This window comes from Tursiops truncatus, chromosome 7, assembly GCF_011762595.2.
Source record: "Tursiops truncatus isolate mTurTru1 chromosome 7, mTurTru1.mat.Y, whole genome shotgun sequence".
NCBI classification, from domain to species: Eukaryota; Metazoa; Chordata; class Mammalia; order Artiodactyla; family Delphinidae; genus Tursiops; species Tursiops truncatus.
Window position 1 is genome coordinate 30,639,902 of NC_047040.1, and position 24,111 is coordinate 30,664,012.

Sequence of the window (24,111 nt, forward strand, 5' to 3'; positions counted from 1 at the left end):
CCAAGAAAAGTCATTTTTTATGGTTTTATTTTTTCTGTGAATACTATGTTTAAGTAAATACTTAGGCATGAGAATGGTAACTCTCCTCAACTGATTTTACATGAGTGAATTCAACTATCCAGGATGTTACCCAGGAATTCTAGGATATTTATTTCATCGTCATCTGGATCATTCTTGCATTTGTTGAATGAAAAGAAAATGCCCTTTCTGCTATGGACTGAGTGTTTGTGTTTTCCTCAAATTCATATGTTGAAATCCTAACCCCCAACATGATGGTATTAGGAGGCAGGGTATTTGGAAGGTAATTAGTGCCCTTATAAAAGAGGCCTGAGAGAGATCTCTTGTCCCCTCTGCCATATGGGGTTACAGCAAGAAGAAGACAGCTGTCTATCAACCACGTCTCACCAGACACTGAATCTGCAGCACCTTGATCTTGGACTCCAAACTCAAGGACTGTGAGGGGTAAATTTCTGCTGTTAAAAAACTACCCAGTTTATGGAACTCTCTTTCAGCAGTCCCAAAAAAGACACTTTCCTTCCTACTTTACGGCCATCAGGCCCCTAACCAAAAAGACCACAACTACACTCCTTACCTTTGGCAATCCCCATAATCAACTCTATCCAACCTCAAGCTAAGACGGAGTAAAGGAGGTTCCCAAAGAGGAAGAAAAATAAGAAAAAGAGGAAGGAGAACAGACTAAAGATAGAGAGTAACTTCCTCCACATCAGGGCACATTAGGACGAATAAAAACTGGTATGAGGGGCTTCCCTGGTGGCGCAGCGGTTGAGAGTCCGCCTGACGATGCAGGGGACACGGGTTCGTGCCCTGGTCCGGGAGGATCCCACATGCCGCGGAGCGGCTGGGCCCGTGAGCCATGGCCGCTGAGCCTGCGCGTCCGGAGCCTGTGCTCCGCAACGGGAGAGGCCACAACAGTGAGAAGCCCGCATACCGCAAAAAAAAAAAAAAAAAACTGGTATGAGATTTAGGTCTTCTCCATGTCCTGGGATGGCTTCAAGTCTTATCAGCCCTAACCTGGTTCTAATGCAGGAGGAAGAATGGACTAGGAGACAAGGTGTCTGAGTGTTATACCCCCTTTTACTGAACACCAAATGCAGGCCAGTCCTTGTGCAACTATTTTGCATATGTTCTCATTTCTCAAAACATCCCTGTGATGCAAGCATCACCTTCCACTAAGAGAGGTAAAAATGGAGGCTCAGAGAAATGAAGTCAAAGAATACTGTCAAAGAATACTGTCACAGCCAGGTCTACCTGTCTGAGTCAGATATGTACGCATTATGCTACGCTGCTTCTAAAATCAGAGTTCTAGAGATGATTAAAGGCACTACAATGAATATAATTATTTAATGAGTTTCTCCTTTGCGCAGTTATTGTGCTAAACCCTTTACATGCACTAGACAATTTAATCCTTACAGCAACACTATACACTGGGGACTACTGCTCCTCTTTATAAAAGAAGAAACCAAGGATCAAGCAAGTTAAGTGCACTGTTACAAGTCACATGTCTGAAAGCAAATCTAAAGTAGGTCTGGGTCACTCTGAAGTCCATGTTTTCAACCACTTTGCTAGTGATTCTTGACCTTTATGGGCTTTTCTTAGACTCCTTTGAAAATTTAATAAAAGCTACAGATTCTCACCTCTTAAAAATAAATATTTACATGATAGTTTCTCCACAGCTGCACATCTGGACCAGGTAATTCTTTGTAATGGGGAGCAGTCATGTACCTCATAGGATGCTTCACGTGCCCACTGAAGCACATCCATGATTTCCGGGGGTCCAGTAACCTCACAGTTCAGCCCCCGCTGTGCCTCTGTCATGATTACTGGTGACAGTGCAAGGCTTAATCCACCTCTTGTGGCCAATTTTTTGTAGGTCCCTTTACCTCTAAAGTTCTAATGAACACAGAGGGAAGAGAAGAAAGCCATGGCAAAGAATGAGCCTCTGCAAAACATGAGTCAAGCACGCGGGAGCGGGCTGGCTAACACACAGGTAGCTGGCTGGGGCCCAAGGCCAGTCCCTATTTGGCCAGGGTGTTGAGAGGATTAATCATGACCAGATGTTGGTTCCTGCTTGTTTCTAATGGGGCCCTTGGTGAAGCCTTCGGGGACATGAGCGCCCAAATTCCAAACCCTGACTTCAGACTACAGGCAGCATTTCCTTGGAGTGGGGTAGAACGCCAGGCAGGAGGGCACCTGACTGAAAGAAAGGAATTTCCTGAACAAATATGTCTCAAGGTCCTAAAATCACTCCATGACAACATCTGCTTACTGTATTTTGGGGAAAAAAAAATCCAACCTAGAAAGATCCTTGCATTCCAGATTGAAATCGTTTAGCTTCATTTTCAAACAATAGCAATGAAAGGCAAAAGAATAAATCGAGATTTTAAAGTATAGTTTTTAAAACAAAGAAAGGAATAAAGAAAGTTGGTAAGACTAGAAGCATGTAAGTTCTTGTCTTGAAGGGCATCTGCCCACATGAGTCAGTGTTTTACTACATCTGTCCTAACCAATATGAATGGTACCATTCTTCCCAAATAAGAGCTCTCTTTTCCAGACACAATAAATTGCGCTCTGATGTACACACCGTGGTGACGTGGCCCACACGCTTCCTTCTCAGCAAAATGCCCTTTGCATTTCTGCTCACCTGTTGAATATCTATCCTTCAAAACAAGGCTCAGCAACTGCCTTCCATTCATTTTTCTTCACAGGCAGAATTAATTGCTCCATTTCGATACCCATGATACTTTTATATTTGTCTACCATAGTTCTTATCATATTCGAATCGTTTATGTATTTATTATGCTACCAGCTTCCTGTATTATGGAATGAGTCTTTTAAAATTTTCTGTCTCCAGTGTATTATATATTGTATAACTTGCTGTAGCTGTAGATGTTCAGGAAGTGCTTGCTAAATTGAATCACTTGAAACATCTTTCATTCAGGTGCTTTGGACCTGGTGTATGTTTCATCTACAATGGACAAACCCTGTAACTTACAAACGGTCACTGTAAGAGATTCCTGATCCCAGGCTGGCTTGGAGATGCTGGCACATGCTCAGAGAAACTTTATAATTCCAAAAGTGAAGCTTGATTACTTTCTGTGTACTAGCTCAATCTCCCCTTGTTCAGCTATTGTAAAATTTTAAATGTATCTAATTCAGTTATTAAGAGCCTCACTCCATTTTATGTAGCAAATCAGTGAAGTCCCAACAATGCACCATTTATTCAGCATCTGTGGTATATGAGACTTTAATTAAAAATAACCGAAGAGTACTTTTTAGAGCATCAGAATATACATAATCCAAACCATTCTGATATAATGTATTATAATTCTTTCCTTTTAAAAGATCTTCTGGAAACATATGGGACATAAATAAACATACTGCAACTTACAGCCTTCACTACCGTCATTAGTGAATTTTACAATTTCCTCAGCAAGAAGTTTCAGGAGCACTGACTTAGAGTCATCACAAATATTCCTTGGCCTGTTTTGCAGCAATAGCACTCTGTGCTCGTTTTACACTTCTTCTATTTCCTGTCCTTTCCGTTTTCTCTCCATCCCTTCTTATCTTCTTCCTGATCTTCTGCTTTTAGTTTACTCTGTCTTAGAAAACTGGATATTAAAAAGCTTATTAAGGTGTATGTGTTACACGAATCAAGAAGATCCTGCATGAATGCCTAACTAGATGAGAATCTCAGAGGCCTTTTCAACGTAATGAAAGGATCTTATGTATTCACTTTAAAAACAAACAAACAAAACTGTGCTCTTGTTTGTGCTAAGACTGCTAAAAGCCTGGTCTCTAAAAAGACGGACCCAGAGCGGAATGCCTAGACCAAAGCTCTGACCACATCATGAACTCAGCATCTCCGCAATGCAGGTGAACATAGCTTTTCAGGTAAGAGGTACCATTTTCAAAGTATCATGATCATGTTACATCAGCTTTTGTAGATAACAATTTAGTTTTTGATTAGGTCTACCAAGTCATATTTCTTCAAGCCTCCTGAGGCAGTCGTGGAGTTCAAAGTACACATCAATATGACACAGAGTTCTAAAATTTTATTCAGCGTGATTTAAATTTATTTCTTACTTGCATTTCCATATATAAGATAAAAATATGAAAGTGCTAAAAATTGGCAAGAAAAGCAATGATTGATGCTGGTATTATGGGATTTTAAAAGTAATGTTCTCTTATACCTCTTTATAATTTATTGCAGAAAACCCATAAATGATAAGCCTGATTATATTAATTAACATATACTAACATTTTTGGTTTTTTTCTAAAAAGGAAATTGGTTTAAAATATTTGGCATAACATAGTTGATAATTCTTTTTTTCATGTTTAAGTTAGTGATTTTTTTTTTTAAGGCAAAATTATTATTGGGTCTATAGTGATGGTGAATTTTTCCAGGCAGAGTTCCTGCTTTTAGTTGTTCATACAATATCACAATTTTGTGGTTGGGATGAAATATTAGAGTTTGGCTTCTAACAGTTGAGGATTTGCAATGAAGCTGTTTATACACCCAGACTGTATGGTCCTTTTGTAAGAGGTAAAAACCTGGAAGACATGACTACAGGTAATGATCTTTATAGCTCTCCACCAGTAGAAAACACTAACAATTTTAAGAAAAATGGAGAGTTGAAGAAATCATTTAACATTTGTGCTCCTTCAAATGCTGTCCTTTTTATCTTCCTTTGAATTCATTAATTATAGATCTACCACATGATTTACAGATACCAGCAGAAATGGAGGTGGAAATTACTCCCGCTAGGAACTCCTACTGAACTCCTGTTAAGTAGCTTGGAGGCTGTTAAATGTTCCATACTATGAACAGACACAGAAATTCAGTACCAAGCACCGTGTTCCCGGAAATTCTAGGACTGTGCATATTCTCTCCAAAAATGCATACTTTTCGTCATTTTAAAATAGGGGGATTGCTTGTACCATTTAATTTTTTTTAACCTATTACTAAATGGCATAAATCATGCAATTCTGCATCTCTCAGAGGCTGTATTCCAAATTTCCTAAGCATACAAGAATCAAATTACTTAAATTATGTCTATTTTATATTCTGAGTGCATGCATTTGCAATTAGCTATGTCAGGCATTTTTCTTTCATTTAATTTCATCATCATCAAGTAGTATTTGTTAAGTACAAACCTAGCTAATTAATTTTCTAGAGAATAAAAGGTATTCTTAAATTCATTCTCTCTATTTAAGAGCTCTTAAATAATCTACCTGACATATGACATTTTTTCCCATAGCAAAAACTGCCTTTAAATTTTAATTTTTACATTATTGTTTCAAGGTTTCAATAGAATGCATTACACTTCCAAAGTGAGTATATTCAAATTAAAAAACATCATTCAGAATTAGTACAACGGACTCCATGGAATTTTTATTCTTACTATAAAGGGTGTTAGTATTCTACCTTAATTTTTCAAATATATCACCATTCTAGTTATATATTTTTCTAAAAGTAATTCATTTTTAAGGTAGAAAAATAAGCAGTTTGTTAGTATTGTCGATACACATAAAAATGCATTTTCTCTAAAAAACATTCAGTTAAGAGTATATCAAAAGCAAAGGAAGAGGGCTTCCCTGGTGGTGCAGTGGTTGAGAGTCTGCCTGCCGATGCAGAGGACACAGGTTCGTGCCCCGGTCCGGGAGGATCCCACATGCCGCGGAGGGGCTGGGCCCGTGAGCCATGGCCGCTGAGCCTGCATGTCCAGAGCCTGTGCTCCGCCGCAACGAGAGAGGCCACAGCAGTGAGAGGCCCGTGTACCGCAAAAAAAAAAAAAAAAAAAAAAAAAAAAAAAAAAAAAAAAAAAAAAAGAAAAGGAAGAGAAAGCCACTGATCCCAGAATTCAAAATGTTTAGCACATGAGGATGAAATTATGTTAGGTCTTCAAACTGATCGTCTAGACTTTATGTGTGCTTCCTTGGAAAAAGAAAAAACTCATTTTTATGTAGATTTTGGGAAAGGAGAATATTTTTCTCAAGTTATTATTTTTCTAACTGCACAAAGACAATATACCATTTCATTTATAACAACAACATATTCACTTTAAATTCCAATCACAAAAATGAAATTTTAGAAAAGCACCCTCCTGAAATCCTAATTTCATTCCACTCATAGTTCCCAGTTCATGAGAAAGTTAACATACATAGTTGCATCTAGTATAATTTGGTTCTGGAAGTAATTACACTACACATTCAGGGGCAAATGCCCAGGAAGAATGACAGAAACTAAAATGGAACTATGCACATTTAAGGCATGTTATTATTTAAGCAAATCAGCATCAATACTCTAATCCACATTTGGCTGTTACGCTCAGTGGTCACTTTGGCTGTACACTGAAAAGCATAGCTCAAAGGGATGTTTCAGAGGGCTCTACAAAGGACTCCATAGGCTACCGCAGCCTGAAATGGCAATTGCTGTGACCTGCCAGTGGCAGGGAAGAGTGTCTGGGCTTTACTTCTTGACATGCAGACTGGAATTTAAATATTAAGATGAGATTAAGCATTTGAATAATTCCGAGTAGAGTAAAAATACTGTTACTTTGCCCTTAGAGTGGGTGAAGGATTCACTTCCAAGAGGGAATTCTAGGGTAGCTAGATGCTCTTATTTTCAAAGAGATTTATATCTTTATTAGAAATGACTCAAATAAGAGATGGAATGATAGAAAGCAGCAGCCAGAGAGGTAAGGGGCGGGGGGGGGGGGGGGGGGGGAAGAAGGCCCTTAATTATAGTCACAGTCATCCAGGGGTTTTACATCTGGCAAGAAGTAGCCTGGCTTTGTTTACACCAATGGAAGTCCCCAGGAGAATCGAGCACACAGAAGCCACAGGAAGAATTTGGTCATACTTTTCAAAGTAGTTTAGTTTCCAAAAATCCACCTTCCCTAAAGGGGAAAACACCTTGAGAACCAATTAGTGGTAGGAAGGGCCAGGAGAAAAAGAGTGTGCCCTGGCAGGAAGATTATTTTGTTGATTTCAGGTAAAAACCTCTGGCCACATGCTAAAGTGGATGTTCCCCACGCTTATCTCCCCTCTGCCCCAGGGACAGTGCAGTCTGTTACATTTGTATCTTCTGCACAAGGACAGGAACAAAGTCTCAAAACAATTTTTGTAAAACCTAACCCTCAATCACAGAACAGGTGGCAATTTTCTGAGGAGTAACAGTGGATTATTGGAACAGCAGAAGGAGAATAGAAAAATACTTTTCTTTCTCCTGGTCAATCAGATTTCTTGCGAGCAAAGCTTAGGTATCTACCCTCTACGCTGCAGAAAGTAAACGAGACAAATGGATACTACGCATTCACAATAAGGCTAAATTCATGATTGATGCCTCTTACTATTTAAGATCAGCTATAAATATGCTGTCCAGTAGTTTTTAATGGTGTGATTGTCTGACTCAGCAAACAGTGTCAAGAAAGAAATTTACATAAATGGAAAGTGAAACCTTTCTGCAAGAAACGGGGCGTTAGAAACTGCTTAGGTAAGGAGACGCTCACTTACACAAACATGGATATACATATTAAACCTGCTCTCCAATATCGCTTGAGCTTAAGTTATTGCCCATAAAAAAGCTAAGATGTTTGCTTTTAATTTCCAAAAATTCATTTCAGTTTCAATTTTACTTGGAATAAATTCTGTAAATAGAGCTGTCATTAGGAATAAGAAGAATAATGTCAAGTTGGTATCCACAAACATGACCAAGACGCATTCTTAAACATAGCACTTGTTTAGATGGCTGGGCTCAGGATGATAAGCATGATATAAGACAGCTCCAGGACAACAGCCCCTGATGTCTGGAAATATGAATAGATGAGATGAAAGAGCTTTGTCACAGGACAGCATAGCACAGGCTCCAAAGTCAGACTGCCCGGGTTCAAATCTTAGTTTAAGCAATTCCTGGCTTTGTGACCACAGGAGAGGCACTAATCATTGAAATCTGCAATCTCTCCCGATGAGATGGCATGATTATAATGCAGTGTGAATGTGAAGAATAAAATGAGAGAATCCACCGAAAATACTTATTATACAGTCCAGCATATATTAAGCACAAGACAGAATGAATGTTAACTGATGCTGTTGTTGCTATTATTACTATCATTTCCCATCTGCTCCTGGCTCTGCATTTCTGAGCCTGATTGGAGAGTTTGATAGATTGGATGATTGGCCCCAATTCTTCACCCTTCTCTGTACCCAAACCTTTGCCATAGACTCATCATGGGGGGACTGTTTCCCTGTTCCTTAACATGGACCTTGGATTGAGTCATATGTCTTGCTTTGGCCACTGGTATGTGTGAGAAGTGACAGCATGCCAGTTTGGAACTCAGAACTAAAGAGGCTTCATGACTCTCTGACATCAGCTAGCCTGGTAGTCCAAGGTGTAGTTAAAATATGTGGAGCACGCTCAGACCTGTAGATCTATGGTGCGATAGAGACATACCAGCCTGAATCAAAGCCCTTCTAGTTGCCCTGCAGGGCCACAAGGGAAGTAAAGGCTTACAGATGTATGTTACTGAAACGTTGTCATTACTTATATGCAACAGAAGCTAACTGATCCAAGGAGTGCATTAAAGAGTTATCTATCCCCAACGCATTTCTTCTTTCCCAAAGAAAAAGACATTAGCTCAGTGTCTATGTCTGAAGCAAAAGTGGAATGATTAAGTGTGAAGAAACAAATGCTTCAATAAAGCCAGGATCCTTGGACCAGGGGGGCCTCCTGTAAACTCTAACTATGCCTTCGTGGCTTTTGAGTGGGAGAAGGCACACATTATTAATATCAAAATGATTTTAAAATGGCTAACATGTGTTCAACGTTTATCATAGGTGCGGTGCTAGGCATTTTATATCTATTGTCTCTTTTTGTCCTCACAAGAGCACCAGGAAGCAGGCACTACTAATTTTACTAATTTTACACATGAGGAAACTCAAGCACACTGAGGACAATTAAGTTGCCTACATTCACCCACGGTGAGAGTAGTGAGGGCAGGATTCGAGCTCGGGAAGCCTCACTGCATGGCATGAGACGATGATGATGGTGAGGGCAGCTGACGATAAGCACAAGAGGGGGTGTTTTCCCCCCTCTATGCAATCACTTCACTGCTTTAATCACATTGTGCACATTACTGTATTCAATCCTTAGAACCCTACACATTAGGTATTATTATTAATGGTGCGCTACTTGGAGCACATGGTGCTCCGTAGAGTTGCATGTGAACTCAGGCAAATCTAGTTAACCATTATATTATGGTAACAGCGATGATCATGTTGCCTGCCCCTGTATGAAAGAGCAGAATCACGTTCTTCTCCTTTTATCTGGAAATTTATAAGCTTCTCTAAGTTCAAAGGCAAATATGCATTCCCAGTGGATTTTCCAGTGTATAAAATGTGATAAATGACTTTTAATTTGTACTACAGTCTCTCCGATTCCACTGAACTTTCACTCTTACAAGCACAAGAAGTATAGTTTCTTATTTGTTGCTTGGATGTTGACTTGTTTTTAGTTTTGCTTTTCTGATTTCATATTTTTAGGCTCAACTTTATTAGGTTACAAACTCAGAAGAATCCTAACAGTAATTAAAAATAATGTAAAAGAGAATATTAATCATGGTGAGTTTTAAGAACTATCAATAGGACATGACCACTTAAAGTATGAAAACAAACTGTCACCCAGATATGTTCACACATACATTCCCTGCGTCTGGCAGGAAAGCCTCAGTGATCTCAAGCCTTTAGACACTTTCTCCATCCAATCCCCAGGCACAACGATGACATCTCTAAATAGCTTCTCATTGATGTGCAAACATCACCCCTACCTACCTTAAAAGCAGCACCTCCGTGGATGATGGATTTGATAAAAATCCCCAAGTCTGTTCCAGTTTCTCGAGATTTGTTCCCCTTCAAGCTCACCCCAAGACCAGCAGAACCAGAATCATTCAGGGGGATCTCGAAGGTGAGTTGCTCAGTTGTTTCCAGGGAGAGTGCGTAGCAGTCAGGTTCTCCTTTCTGTTGGAAATACACATGAAAGTAGTAAAGGAGGAGAAAGCAGATTAATATTTATACACTCAGATGGCCAAACACAGATGCAACAGGCAAGATGGGATGACTGGACCTCTAATAGCTGTAATTCTGCTCCGGGTGGGCAAAGGCTGGTCTCTCTCTGCAGGGGCCACCATCACATTGATGGAGTGGAAGGGAGAGGTTCCTGGGAATAATATCTGGTGATGGTCAACAGAGAGGATTCTTTGGCAAGGCTCTCCTACCATTTGAAACATTCGAAAAGTATTTGAAAATTCAGCAGGATATTCTCAATAATTAAAGAGACTGGACGTTACTTAGGGAATCTTAGGTACCAGAAAAGACCTTAGAGATAATGTGATCTCAACACCTTTATTTTACAGATGAAGAAACAGGAGCTCAGTGTAGAAACGTTCTAAAATTTTGGGGAATATTTGGCTTCTATAATTTAAAACATATCATTTACCGTGGAAGCAAGGCTATTGATAAAGACTGTCAATAGGATACTGAACACTGAAAAAATAAACTGTTAATTTTAAAGTCAGAGATGTGATTTTTAACAGCTATCACTGAATTAAATTTCACTTTGTCAAAACTCATGCCTTAAGCTTGCTCCTTTGGATAGTATAACTCACTGGCAATTGGTTTTTGAACCTAAACAAAAATGATAATGCACAACAAATATTCATGTCATCGCTGATAAATGACACTTAGCCATAAGCCTAGCTGTTCTAAAAAAATTACAGAGTATGGTGGCAAAAGGCGTAATTAGGGTTCAGGTCTCCAGGGAGAAGCATGCGGTTAATCATATCCGGTCCCTAGTGTTTTCAAATATACAGAAGTGGGGATAGGAAAGTGCTGTCCACATGATAAAGTGTATAGTGCCCCTCCTGCATCCTTCCCGAGCTTGCAGAAATGTGAAACTCTGCCCCAGTGTTTAATTGAAAAATTTGAAAATGAGATAGCCCTGGAAACCACCAACTCATTCCAGGTCAGTAGTTCCTTCTGCTCTATAATTATGTCTAGAGACTCTCATCTTAAGGTCACTGTGAGGGACACTTATGTAAAATTATGTATTTTAAAAATTATCGTGAATGTCTGAATGTCAGTCACAAAATAACAACTATAAAATCAGAAGTAGCAAAGAACCCACAATTAAAACAGGATTAAGAGGTCTGATCATAGCCAGATCCACTGACATGGCATCTTCGACTCCTCCCAAAGTAGAGAAAGCCCATGTCTAGCCTTAGAGAAATAGTTCCTTCATTTAATTTCACTGTAAGTGAAGTTAGCTGTAAAGATTTTGACAAGGGGTAGTTTCAAAGAAATTAAACTTTACTGCTTAATTTAATAAATCTATTACAGGTTAGCTCTTTTAACTAACTCATTATATTACTACCTAAGAAACAAATCCCATTATTTGATACAAAGCAGCTCAGGCTTTCTTTAACCTTAGCACAGGTGACATTTGGGGCCTGATAATTCCTTATGGGGGCTGTCCTGTGCATTGAAAGATATTTAGCAGAATCCCTGGCTACTACCCACTAGATGCCAGTAGTATCTCCTTTCCCAGTTGTGACAATCAAAACTGCCTTTAGACATTGCCAAATGTCCCCAGGGGTCAAAATCACCTTTAGGTGAACACCACTGCCCTGAACCAACAATTGTCAAATGCAGTCCAGTTCAAGGCAACCAGGGTCTAGAGAGGCAATGTGGACTGCAGTGAGTGCTGCCTGATGATAGGTTCCTAAGTACCAGGAAGGGGTGGCAGTAAAAGTCCCTGCAATCAACTGGGTCTCATGCTCAAAGGCTCATGACAGAGCACTGAGATGGTCAGAATGAACTCCTAAGGAAGTCTGCTATGTATTGTATTAGCTATGTCTCTGGTTATACGGCAGCTAAGTTTTCAGAGGCAGAAATGCAAACTTTGTGGGACTAACAGAGTATGAAAAGTGAAAAATACTGAATTACTTGGTGTGTGTGTGTATGTATATATATACATATATATATATAAAATACTGCTTTTTACTTATATTAGAACACAGAAGAAAGATGCAGTCTACCAAGTGGTGTTTGCTAAATTAGTTATGCATACATATATATATATATAATATATATGCTGTTTTTGTACTTTTTAATTAAGAATCACAGAATTATATAAAATAGTGGTGAAACAGACTTTTAATCATGTGAGAATATGACAGTATTAGGCATAAAAGCTTACGTATACAGTACATTTCAATATGTAACATACACTCTATACTCATATTCAGACACCTACTCATCTACCTATTACCTGCCTGCCTTCCACCCCCGTCCCATCTATCTGCATAGGAAAAAACTTGGTTATCTACTGCCACTGCAATATGGACTGTTATTTTTTTCTTTATAATTTGTTTTCCAACACTTCTCAATTATAAAAGAATAAATGTTTTTAAAAGGAATTTATGAAGATATAAGAACCATTTGCTGTATTATTGCACTGCCAAGTAGAGAGATGGTCAACACATCTCTATAATGACACGCATTTACACACACATGCACATAGATATACACATACGTCTAATATAATCAATACTAGATATTTATACACCCTACAGTAGTATTTATATTATACATATTTTTTAACACTACACACAATACATAATATGTATATATGCTCTATAAATATAGGTGTATGTGTGTGTATACTAACTCCTCTTAGAGTCACCAATGACCCTCATGTTGGTAAATTCGAGGGTCAATCCTTGGCTTTCATCTTACTTGGTCTACAGTAGCATGAGACCCAAATTATCAAGCCCTACTTTCTGAAACACTTTCTTCTCTTGGTTCCAGGACACCACTTTTCAGCGTTCATCTCCTACTTCACTGTCTACTCCTTTTCCAATCCCTTTTGCAGACTCTTCCTAATCTCACCAATCCCTAAATACTAGTGTCCTAAGAATCAATCATCTGACCTTTTCTCTTCTCTCCCAACCTCACTTTCAAAGTTACCTCATCTAACTTCTGCCCCCAATCCTTTGTGTCACCTCCTCCCTCTGCTTTGAATATTCCTCCCTTACATTCCTGCAGACCTTCTTCCCTTATTGCCTTCTATTCTGTGTTCAAATGTCAATGTATCAGTGAGGTCTTCCCTGATCATTCAGTTTAAAATTGTTTTAAGGTTCTCCCAATACTACCCTACCCATGTCCATTATCCCGATTTGCTTTTTCTCCATTTATCACATATTTTTCTAGCATTTATCACATACTATGTACTTGCTTGCGTACTTTTTTTTCATAGTGTCTGTTGAATGCAGAAACTTTTATATTGCCCTGTTTTTTTTCCATCAATGTATCACTGATGCTTAAAACAGTGCGAGACTCAAAAATAGGCCCTGGATAGGCCCTAGGTTCCTGCTATTCTGGATTTCATTACTTTAAATGTTTACACAAATTAGTTTTTACATTAAAAATAATTGTAAAGAGCATACAGTATCACAGTTATAAGAAACCTTAAAAGTAACCTTGTCTAATTTCCATTGTCATACCACACTTCCTCCTCCTAGGAGAGATGATAACCCAGCTCAGCTTCAGCATCATATTCTCAATGAAGGCACCATAGCTACCAATCTATGACAAATCTGTGTCATAGCTAGCAATCTGTGACAAATGTTGGACTGTTCATGATTTAAAATTGCATCATGTACCTCAAATCATAAGTGAACATTGCAAACAACAATACTCATGGTACATTTCATCAAGTTTGGGAAGCCCTGTGATCAAGTACCCAAAGCCACATTTTATCTACCTGCCTTCCTGTCTAGGCATCCATGCATATACACATGTATGCACATACACAGATATAAATAGAAGTTTCATGAGACAATACTTACCGAGAGGGCAACACATTCTAATGTTTTCTATTCTATTTCATTATTTTTAAAAATTTGTCACGACCCACTACATTAATTTCATAGTCCAATAATGAACCACAGTTTTCAATCTGGAAAACACTGCAATGATATATAAAGGCATTGCTTTTATTAAATAAAAAAAACGAAATGGAATGCAAAACCAAATGGTGAGTAAAATGTTAACTGCCTTTTCTTTCCTAATTTTCATAAGCCATTTTAATGCTTTATCTTACCTATCCCCTAGCCCTTAACTAACCCTTTATTCTCATTTACACAAACTTCCTTCAAGTTCCTACAGATGTTGTTCTGTTATCATCCTAATTATATATATCTCCGCTTCTCCTTCCCATTCAGTTATTTCTTTTTCTATTTCTCCATTCTCTCAGTTTGTTCCCTGAAATACTATTTCACTTTCTAAGCATAGTGAATAATCTCTCACAGTTGGAATTCGGATATGAGACTGGCCCATTCTGGCTTGAGTGAAAAGAGTCAATCAACAAATTTCTGCTAACAAACCAGTCATTCAACAAATTGTTATCAAGCATCTACTATGTATCAACACTGCAATGTGAAATGGCCAGTCTACACAGAACATAATTGGTAAAAAGGTTGTTGAACAACATGGCAGGGCCTTTCTGTTTCACTCACAGTATTATCTGACATGAAGAAATAGAGTTTAACAATAGAAGAGAGGAAACAGAGGAATCTACATAGTAGGAGCTTGACAGATATACAACCATTTTTATCAAACAAATATCAAAAGTAATTATTTGGTGTGAGGGGAGGAAAGAGAGGCCGGAAGATGGATGACTAAGGAGCCATCCATATTGTTAGCTTAAGAGTGTTCCAAATGAGGCTATCTCTGGAATAACAAATGTCCCTGTATTGCAAAGCAGTGTTGTTTCACACATGCAAGTGGTAATAACCCAGTCTTTCAAAGCCTGGGGGAATCTCCAGTCCACAGGCCAATGTTCAATTTCCCAGAAGCCCAGGTCAGACCTGAAAGCATCCATGCTGAGCCTTTTATGGCCCTCATTTCATTAAATGCTGTGCTCTTGGCTCAGCACGAGCAAGTTCTGGATGTCTTTGCCCCGCCTCCCAAATGTGTAATTAGTTTGTGTTCGGAGCAGCTTAACTTTATGCAAGAGTTATGTTTTACCGGCAATCATTTTGTCAGTTACAAAACTCAAACAAAGGGGCTTTAAGGCAAAAAAAAAAAAAAAAAAAAAAAAGCAAAGCAAAGCAAAGCAAAGCTTTTTTTTTTAATATAAAGCAAAAGCCAGACCTGGCAATTCTGCCAGGATGGATATTTTATAATCATCACTGCTGAATTTGCCTAAATAAATTCTCAAGAATTTAAGGTGATGAAACTTTTGTTACAGCTAAATAAATTTTCACAACAATGAAAGGATAAGACACCTTGAGGACACTTAATTTTCTGAACATTTTTAATCTTCTGAAAAAGCATGGGTAGTTATTATTAGCATGAAAGGTTTTTGGCCAATTGGATTACATAGAATTTTTTTTTTTTTTTTTTTTTTTTGCGGTACACGGGCCTCTCACTGTTGTGGCCTCTCCCGTTGCGGAGCACAGGCTCCAGATGCGCAGGCTCAGAGGCCATGGCTCACGGGCCCAGCCGCTCCGCGGCATGTGGGATCTTCCCGGACCGGGGCACGAACCCGTGTCCCCTGCATCGGCAGGCGGACTCTCAACCACTGCGCCACCAGGGAAGCCCAGATTACATAGAATTTAAACTGTGAATATTGCCCTATAGTGGAGATCAGAGACTCATTCCAACAGCTGGGAAGCATTTTTTAGATTGTACTTTTAAGAGAGTCAAGAAAAGACGACGACGAGAGATGAGCTAGTGCATGCAAAGCTATGTGTGATCTAAAGACAACCATTGTAATAAATAGCAAAGGACTTTCCCACCACTACTGCTAAACCAGAAGAATTATTGGTGATTTACAAGTAGGCAGATTATCTTTTAAAGTCTTTTGCCCTCTGAACAATATAGACAAATCACCAAAAAGAATCAGAAATCATAGTACAGATAATCTTTAAAATTCTGAATTATACTACAGGTGGTTGCAAATTAACCCCAAACTCAATACTATATACCTATCACACAGAAAAGGAAAATGTAAGTTAATGTTGCAGTAAGTAGGGCAGAAGCTTCACAGAGCTATATGTAAACAACACTGCTATTTACTTTTAATGAAGGAACGATTTTTAATGATATTGTTAGCTCAGTAATCAATATTTTAAATATATGTTCTTATGTGATGTTTTAAAGTATACATTCATTCATTTTAAAGTAATTTAAAATCAAATATCTGAAAGATGAAAATACTATAAACTATTTGTAACTGAGACACTTTTTCATGTGTTTTGAAATCCATTCCCCAGAAAGGGGGCAGAAAGGGGAACTACTGAAAGCAAGAGCTGGTCTCTGACTTAACTTATCAAAAACCAATTTCCTTTATGTAAAGGATTAATCTAATACCAGAAAACAAATGTCAAAAAATGGTCATTCTTTACTGCCTGTTCAATATAAAAGTACCTTAATATAATACTAAGTCAGAGATTAAAGCTAACAAAAGTAATGTCAGTCAGAGTTAAGATTCCTATAGCAACCTTTTTTCCCTCCTACTTACAATATATATACTTGAAAGATCAGCAAATTCAACAGTTTAAGCACACTGGAAAGTTTTTTTTTCCTTTTCAGATATAGATTAAAGAAGTGAAAATAATATTTTGTGTCATGAAATGTAATATAAATTAGTATTTTATAATTCAGACAGCAAGTGTTTTTATAAAACTAGAACCTGCTTTGTTAATATCAAGAAACAACAGATCTTTTTGTTTTGTGTTTAGTCTCTCTTATTAGAAGTCAAAAGACTTTAAAGTATTTTACAGGCAATAATTCAGTAGTTAAAATACAAAAATACATGCTTTTATATGAATATAAGATTCAAGAACAAACAAAATGATTGTAATATCCAGTGATCTAAAAAGGAAGCAGGGTGGGCCTGATTCTACGAGGAGCAGACCCATTTGAGAAACTGGGTTCCTAGGTGAAATACTTCTAATATTTTGTCATCGCAAAGACACTACATGCCAGGCTACCTGCATTTAATGCCTTTAAAAGACAACAGAACTATCAAGGACAAAAGTAAACATAAATAAAAATACACAGCACTGCAGGAAGTGGGCTCCCGGTTAGGGTGCTTGCTCTGACCACAGCTCAGCCCGGCCCACTTCTCAAGAAGTGGGTGGCCCCTGACCCCATGACACAGTCAGTCCACAGGCTGCTAGAGCTCCCCGAGGACATCTGGCCCGAGGCCATGTCCAATTAGGGCTGGCTTCAGTAACCAACAAACTGATTCCTTCTCAGACTTGGATCATTCTAAGGTCTAACACACAGAGGGACAATCATTGCATATGCGGAAAAAGAGGAGGGTTTCCATGATGACGGATTCTAGGGAAATGGTTTATGTTAGGACTTTTCAGTGCTTTTAAAAGTTAACACACATTCCCTAATTTACTTGACCATGGAACGCATCTTTGCATGAAGTGTATTACAGGAAAGTGTTCCCTAGCGTACACTTAAAGAAATACTGCATTAGAGAACGCAGGGAAGGTCAGGCTAGAAAGGAATGGAGCAGAGAACAGAGAAGACTCCAGAAAGAAATCTTGTAGGTCAGGAACAAGGTCCCAGAGATGCCACATAACCTCACGGTTCAACCTTCCAGTTCCATTATTTCTGCATCACACTCTGGGTACATGTCATATGTCACAATTACCATCAACAACAAAAAGAATCATGCAAGGAAAGTACAGTCTCATGCCAGGCTTCAAAAGATGCAGAATACAAGTACATTCTGAAGCTTTTAGAATAAGGGAGTCCTTATTCCATAAAGGGGAATAAATGACATTTAGTTTCCTGATGTGAAATTAAAAAAAAAAAATTAAATTTGTCTGGGACTGGGAGATTTCTGAAGATAGTTTAAAGACAATGAATTACAGGTTGTTTTCACTGGGCTCTTAGGAAGTGTGAAGTCACAGAATAAAATCTTAAATCATCAGAGTGAATATGTAAGAATGTTCTACATAACACCCTCCATTCTTAGTCTATGGGTCATTGTTTAGGGTACAAGCTCTTTTAGTAAAGATGATATACCTTTTGTCCCAACTCAAGAATTCTAAAGGCAGTGATTACATCTCGGGTAACTACATTCTCCCTAGAGGACCCAGTAAATGTTCTTTTACTTTAAGGCACAGAGAGTCATGTTCATTAACTTATGCTATAATGAAGTAACAGTACTACCACAGCCTCAAGAAAGTAGTATTTTCATGAGGGCTGAGGGAGGCGGAGTTTGCTTGTTGGTTAAGCCTTATAAGAAAATAACGTAATAGGAATATAACCACTTTAACCCTACCCTTTTCTCTGATGTCTGAACTGCATCTAATGAGACTCCAGCTGGAAACCAATCCCCTTTAGTATAGTATTAATGATAAATAATCTTAAATTCCAAATAGAGATTGAGAAATCTCAGTGGGAAACAACCGTTTTAAATTCACAGTACATGCTTACTGTTGTAATGAGAATATTCTTACCATACATATATGCCATTTGTAGATAAAGACACATAATTTGCCTTTTATCTTAATAATTAAGTCAATTACCCTGTTAAAATTAATTTTCAGATAAAAATAACTATAAAATAAGAAGTCATTTAGGTTCTAGAGTATAAAACCCATTAGATTTAAAATGTGGATATGTCTTCCTAGCCTCACTACTGCTAACAAATTGATGGGAGAAGGGAGGGAAATCTACCCAGAGTTCATTAATGGGGAAAAGTGAACGGATGTGTCAGTCAGCTGTTGCCTCCCAAATACTGCATAACAAACCAATCCCAAAACTGTGATATGAACAATAAGGCATTTATTTCCAGCTCACATTTCTCAGGTTGACTGCTCTCTGGCTGATCTAGGCTGGGTTCAGGTAGGCTGGCTTCCAAACTGTGGATGAGGTGCATGTCTGCTTCACAGATCTCTTAACTTCCTTAGACCACTGGGTATCTGAAACATGTTTCTCACATGATGAAAGGCAGGAATGCAAAAATGAAAGTACATCTAAAGCCTTTGCCCACAAAACATCTACTAACATCTCAATGGCCAAATAAATTCATATAGCCAAGTCTACAGGCTAAGTGTGGAAATACTCTCCACACATCATGAGACCATAACCAAAATATAGGTATTTAATGCTACCATTTGGAAGTGAAGAACTGAGACAAATAATCCCATCCAACAACTGGGTGATACACACACACGCGCACAAGGGAGATATCCAGGGCTAATGATATATCACAGGGTTTATATTTCTCTTAATCATGTCTTTTCTTTTGGTAACAGATTTTCTATTTGACACATATATGCATCTGTTATAGTCTGCATGTTTTCGTACCCCCAAAATTCACATGTTGAAATCCTAATCTCCAAGGAGATAGTTTTAAGGGGTGGGGCCTTTGGGAGGTGATTAGGTCATGAAGGCGACACCCTCATGGGATTGGTGCCTTTATTAAAGAGACCCCACAGAGATTCCTAGCCCTTCCACCATACAGAGATACAATAAGAAGTCTGCAACCCAAAAGACGGCCCTCACCTGACCATGCAGGCACCCTGACCTTGGACTTCCAGCCTCCAGAACTGTGAGAAATAAGTTTTTACTGTTTATAAGCTATCCAGTGTGTGGTACTGTTATAGCATCCCTACCAGAATGAGACATCAGGTTATAGTCATCCTACAGTTTGGCCTTCAGAGTGGCTTCTGGGTCTGTGAGATCTCACCAAGAGAGAGGAAGTAGGTAGCCTAGATCTAAGAAGACTCCCTCTTTAACATTCTTGCACTGTTTCTGCCAGGTTCTTTTTTTTTTTTTTTTTTGAATGTTATTATTCTTATTAGTTATCTATTTTATACATATTAGTGTACATATGGCAACCCTAAGCTCCCAGTTCATCCCACCACCCCCACCCCCAACCCCCGCTTCCCCCGCTTGGTGTCCATATGTTTGTTCTCTACATCTGTCTCAATTTCTGCCCTGCAAACCGGTTCTCCTGTACCAGTTTTCTAGATTCCACATATACGTGTTAATATACATTTGTTGTTCTCTTTCTGACTTACTTAACTCTGCATGACAGTCTCTAGGTCCATCCACGTCTCTATACAAATAACCCAATTTTGTTCCTTATTATGGCTGAGTAATATTCCATTGTATATATGTACCACATCTTCTTTATCCATTCATCAGTTGATGGGCATTTAGGTTGCTTCCACGACCTGGCTACTGTAAACAGTGCTGCAATGAAGAGTGGGGTGCATGTGTCTTTTTGAATTATGGTTTTCTCTGGGTATATGACCAGTAATGGGATTGCTGGGTCATATGGTAGTTCTATTTTTAGTTTTTTAAGGAATCTCCATACTGCTCTCCACAGTGGTTGTGTCAATTTACATTTCCACCAAAGTGCAAGAGGGTTCCCTTTTCTCCACACCCTCTCCAGCATTTGTTGTTTATAGATTTTCTGATGATCCCCATTCTAACTGGTGTGAAATGATACCTCACTGTACTTTTGATCTGGATTTCTCTAATAATTAGTGATATTGAGCAGCGTTTCATGTGCCTCTTGGCCATCTGTATGTCTTCTTTGGAGAAACGTCTATGTAGGTCTCCTGCCCATTTTTGGATTGGGTTATCTTTTTAATATTGAGCTGTAGGAGCTGTTTATATATTTTGGAGATTAATCCTTCGTCCATTGATTCGTTTGCAAATAATTTCTCCCATTCTGAGGGCTGTCCTTTTGTCTTGTTTATAGTTTCCTTTGCTAGGCAAAAGCTTTTAAGTTTCATTAGGTCTCATTTGTTTATTTTTGTTTTTATTTCCATTACTCTAGGAGGTGGGTCAAAAATATCTTGCTGTGGTTTATGTCAAAGAGTGTTCTTCCTATGTTTTCCTCCAAGAGTTTTATAGTGTCCGGTCTTACATTTAGATCTTTAATCCATTTTGAGTTTATTTTTGTGAATGGTGCTAGGGAGTGTTCTAATTTCATCCTTTGACATGTAGTTCTCAAGTTTTCCCAGCACCACTTATTGAAGAAACCGTCTTTTCTCCATTGTATATCCTTGCCTCCTTTATCATAGATTAGTTGAGCATACGTGGTTTTATCTCTGGGCTTTCTATCCTGTTCCATTGATCTATATTTCTGTTTTTGTGGCAGTACCATATTGTCCTGAAGTTGTAGCTTTGTATTATAGTCTGAAGTCAGGGAGTCTGATTCCTCTAGCTCTCTTTTTTTCTCTCAAGGTTGCTTTAGCTATTCAGGGTCTTTTGTGTCTCCATATAAATTTTAAGATTTTTTGTTCTAGTTCTGTAAAAAATGCCACTGATAATTTAATAGGGATTGCATTGAACCTGTAGATTGCTTTGGGTAGTATAGGCATTTTCACAATATTGATTCTTCCAATCCAAGAACATGGTACATCTCTCCATCTGCTGGTGTCATCTTTTATTTCTTTCATCAGTGTCTTATAGTTTTCTGAGTACAGGTCTTTTACCTCCTTAGGTAGGTTTATTCCTAGGTATTTTATCTTTTTCTTGCAATGATGAATGGGATTGTTTCCTTAATTTCTCTTTCCGATCTTTCATTGTTAGTGTATAGAAATGCAAGAGATTTCTGTACATTAACTTTGTATCCGGCAACTTTAGCATATTCATTGATTAGCTCGAGTAGTTTTCCGGTGGCATCTTTAGGATTATCTATGTATACTATCATGTCATCTCCAAACAGTGACAGTTTTACCTCTTCTTTTCTAATTTGTATTCCTTTCATTTCTTTTTCTTCTCTGATTGCTGCGGCTATGACTTCCAAAACTATGCTGAATAAGAGTGGTGAGAGTGGACATCCTTGTCTTGTTCCTGATCTTAGAGGAAATGCTTTCTGTTTTTCACCATAAGAATGATGTTTGCTGTGGATTTGTTGTATATGGTCTTTATTGTGTTGACATAGATTCCCTCTAAGCCCACTTTCTGGAGAGTTTTTATCATAAATGGCTGTCGAATTTTGTGAAAATCTTTTTCTGCGTCTATCGAGATGATCATATGGTTTTTCTCCTTCAATTTGTTAATATGGTTTATCACATTGATTGTTTTGTGTATATTAAAGAATCCTTGCATCCTTGGCATAAATCCCACTTGCTCATGGTGTATGATCCTTTTAATGTGTTGTTGGATTCTGTTTGCTAGTATTTTGTTGAGGATTTTTGCATCTATATTCATCAGTGATATTGGTCTGAATTTTCTTTTTTTGTGATATCTTTGTCTGGTATTGGTATCAGGGTGATGGTGGCCTCGTTGAATGAGTTTGGGAGTGTTCCTTCCTCTGCAATATCTTGGAAGAGTTTGAGAAGGATGGATGTTAGCTCTTTTCTAAATGTTTGATAGAATTCACCTGTGAAGCCATCTGATCATGGACTTCTGTTTGTTGGAAGATTTTTAATCACAGTTTCAATTTCATTACTTGTAATTGGTCTGTTCATATATTCTATTTCTTCCTGGTTCAGTCTTGGAAGTTTATACCTTTCTAAGAATTTGTCCATTTCTTCCAGGTTGTCCATTTTATTGGCATACAGTTGCTTGTAGTAATCTCTTAGGATGCTTTGTATTTCTGTGGTGTCTGTTGTAACTTCTCCTATTTCATTTCTAATTTTATTGATTTGAGTCCTCTGCCTCTTTTTCTTGATGAGTCTGGCTAAAGGTTTATCAATTTTGTTTATCTTCTCAAAGAACCAGATTTTAGTGCTATTGATCTTTGCTATTGTTTTCTTTGTTTCTATTTCATTTATTTCTGCTCTGATCTTCATGATTTCTTTCCTTCTACTAACTTTGAGTTTTGTTTATTCTTCTTTCTCTAGTTCCTTTAGGTGTAAGGTTAGATTGCTTTATTTGAGATTCTTCTTACTTCTTGAGGTAGGATTGTATTGCTATAAACATCCCTCTTAGAACTGCTTTTGCTGCATCCCGTAGGTTGTGGATCATCGTGTTTTCATTGCCATTTGTCTCTATGTATATTTTGATTTCCTTTTTGATTTCTTCAGTGATCTCTTGGTTATTTAGTAACGTATTACTTAGCCTCCATATGTTTGTGTTTTTGACGTTTTCTTCCTTGTAATTTATTTCTAATCTCATAGCATTGTGGTCAGAAAAGATGCTTGATATTATCTCAATTTTCTTAAATTTTCTGAGGCTTGATTTGTGACCCAAGATGTGATCTATCCTGGAGAATGTTCTGTGTGCACTTGAGAAGAAAGTGTAATCTACTGCTCTCAGGTGGAATGTCCTATGAATATCAATTAAATCTACCTGGTCTATTGTGTCATTTACAGCTTGTGTTTCCTTATTTTCTGTCTGGATGATATGTCCATCTGTGTAAGTGAGGTGTTAAAGTCTCCCACTATTATTGTGTTACTGTAGATTTCCTCTTTTACAGCTGTTAGCATTTGCCTTATGTATTGAGGTGCTCCTATGTTGGGTGTATATATATTCGTAATTGGTGTATCTTCTTCTTGGATTGATCCTTTGAATCATTATATGTGACCTTCCTTGTCTCTTGTAACATTCTTTATTTTAACGTCTATTTTATCTGATATGAGTATTGCTACTCCAGCTTTCTTTTGATTTCCATTTGCATGGAATATCTTTTTCCATCCCCTCGCTTTCAGTCTGTATGTGCCCCTAGGTCTGAAGTGGGTCTCTTGTAGACAGCAAAGAGATGGGTCTTGTTTTTGTATCCATTCAGCCAGCCTGTATCTTTTGGTTGGAGCATTTCATCCATTCACATTTAAGGTAATTATCGATATGTATGTTCCTATGACCATTTTCTTAAGTGTTTTGGGATTTATTTTGTAGGTCCTTTTCTTCTCTTGTGTTTCCCACTTAGAGAAGTTCCTTTAGCATTTGTTGAAGAGCTGGTTTGGTGGTGCTGAATTCTCTTAGCTTTTGCTTGTCTATGAAGCTTTTGATTTCTCCATCGAATCTGAATGAGATCCCTTCCAGATAGAGTAATCTTGGTTGTAGATTCTTCCCTTTCATCACTTTAAGTATATCATG

At 38.1% G+C, this 24,111-nt stretch overlaps 1 protein-coding gene across 4 annotated transcripts in view; it reads right to left on the reverse strand.

Annotated features, from left to right (window-relative positions):
- Nucleotides 1-24,111, reverse strand: part of PARD3B (par-3 family cell polarity regulator beta) — a 1,035,628-nt gene that overhangs the window by 449,838 nt on the left and 561,679 nt on the right. For all 4 annotated transcript variants that reach the window (XM_073807366.1, XM_073807365.1, XM_019939073.3 and 1 more), the window contains one exon: nucleotides 9,850-10,035. In XM_073807366.1, the coding sequence (XP_073663467.1) occupies nucleotides 9,850-10,035 (186 nt within the window). The remainder of the gene's footprint in view (nucleotides 1-9,849; nucleotides 10,036-24,111) is intronic.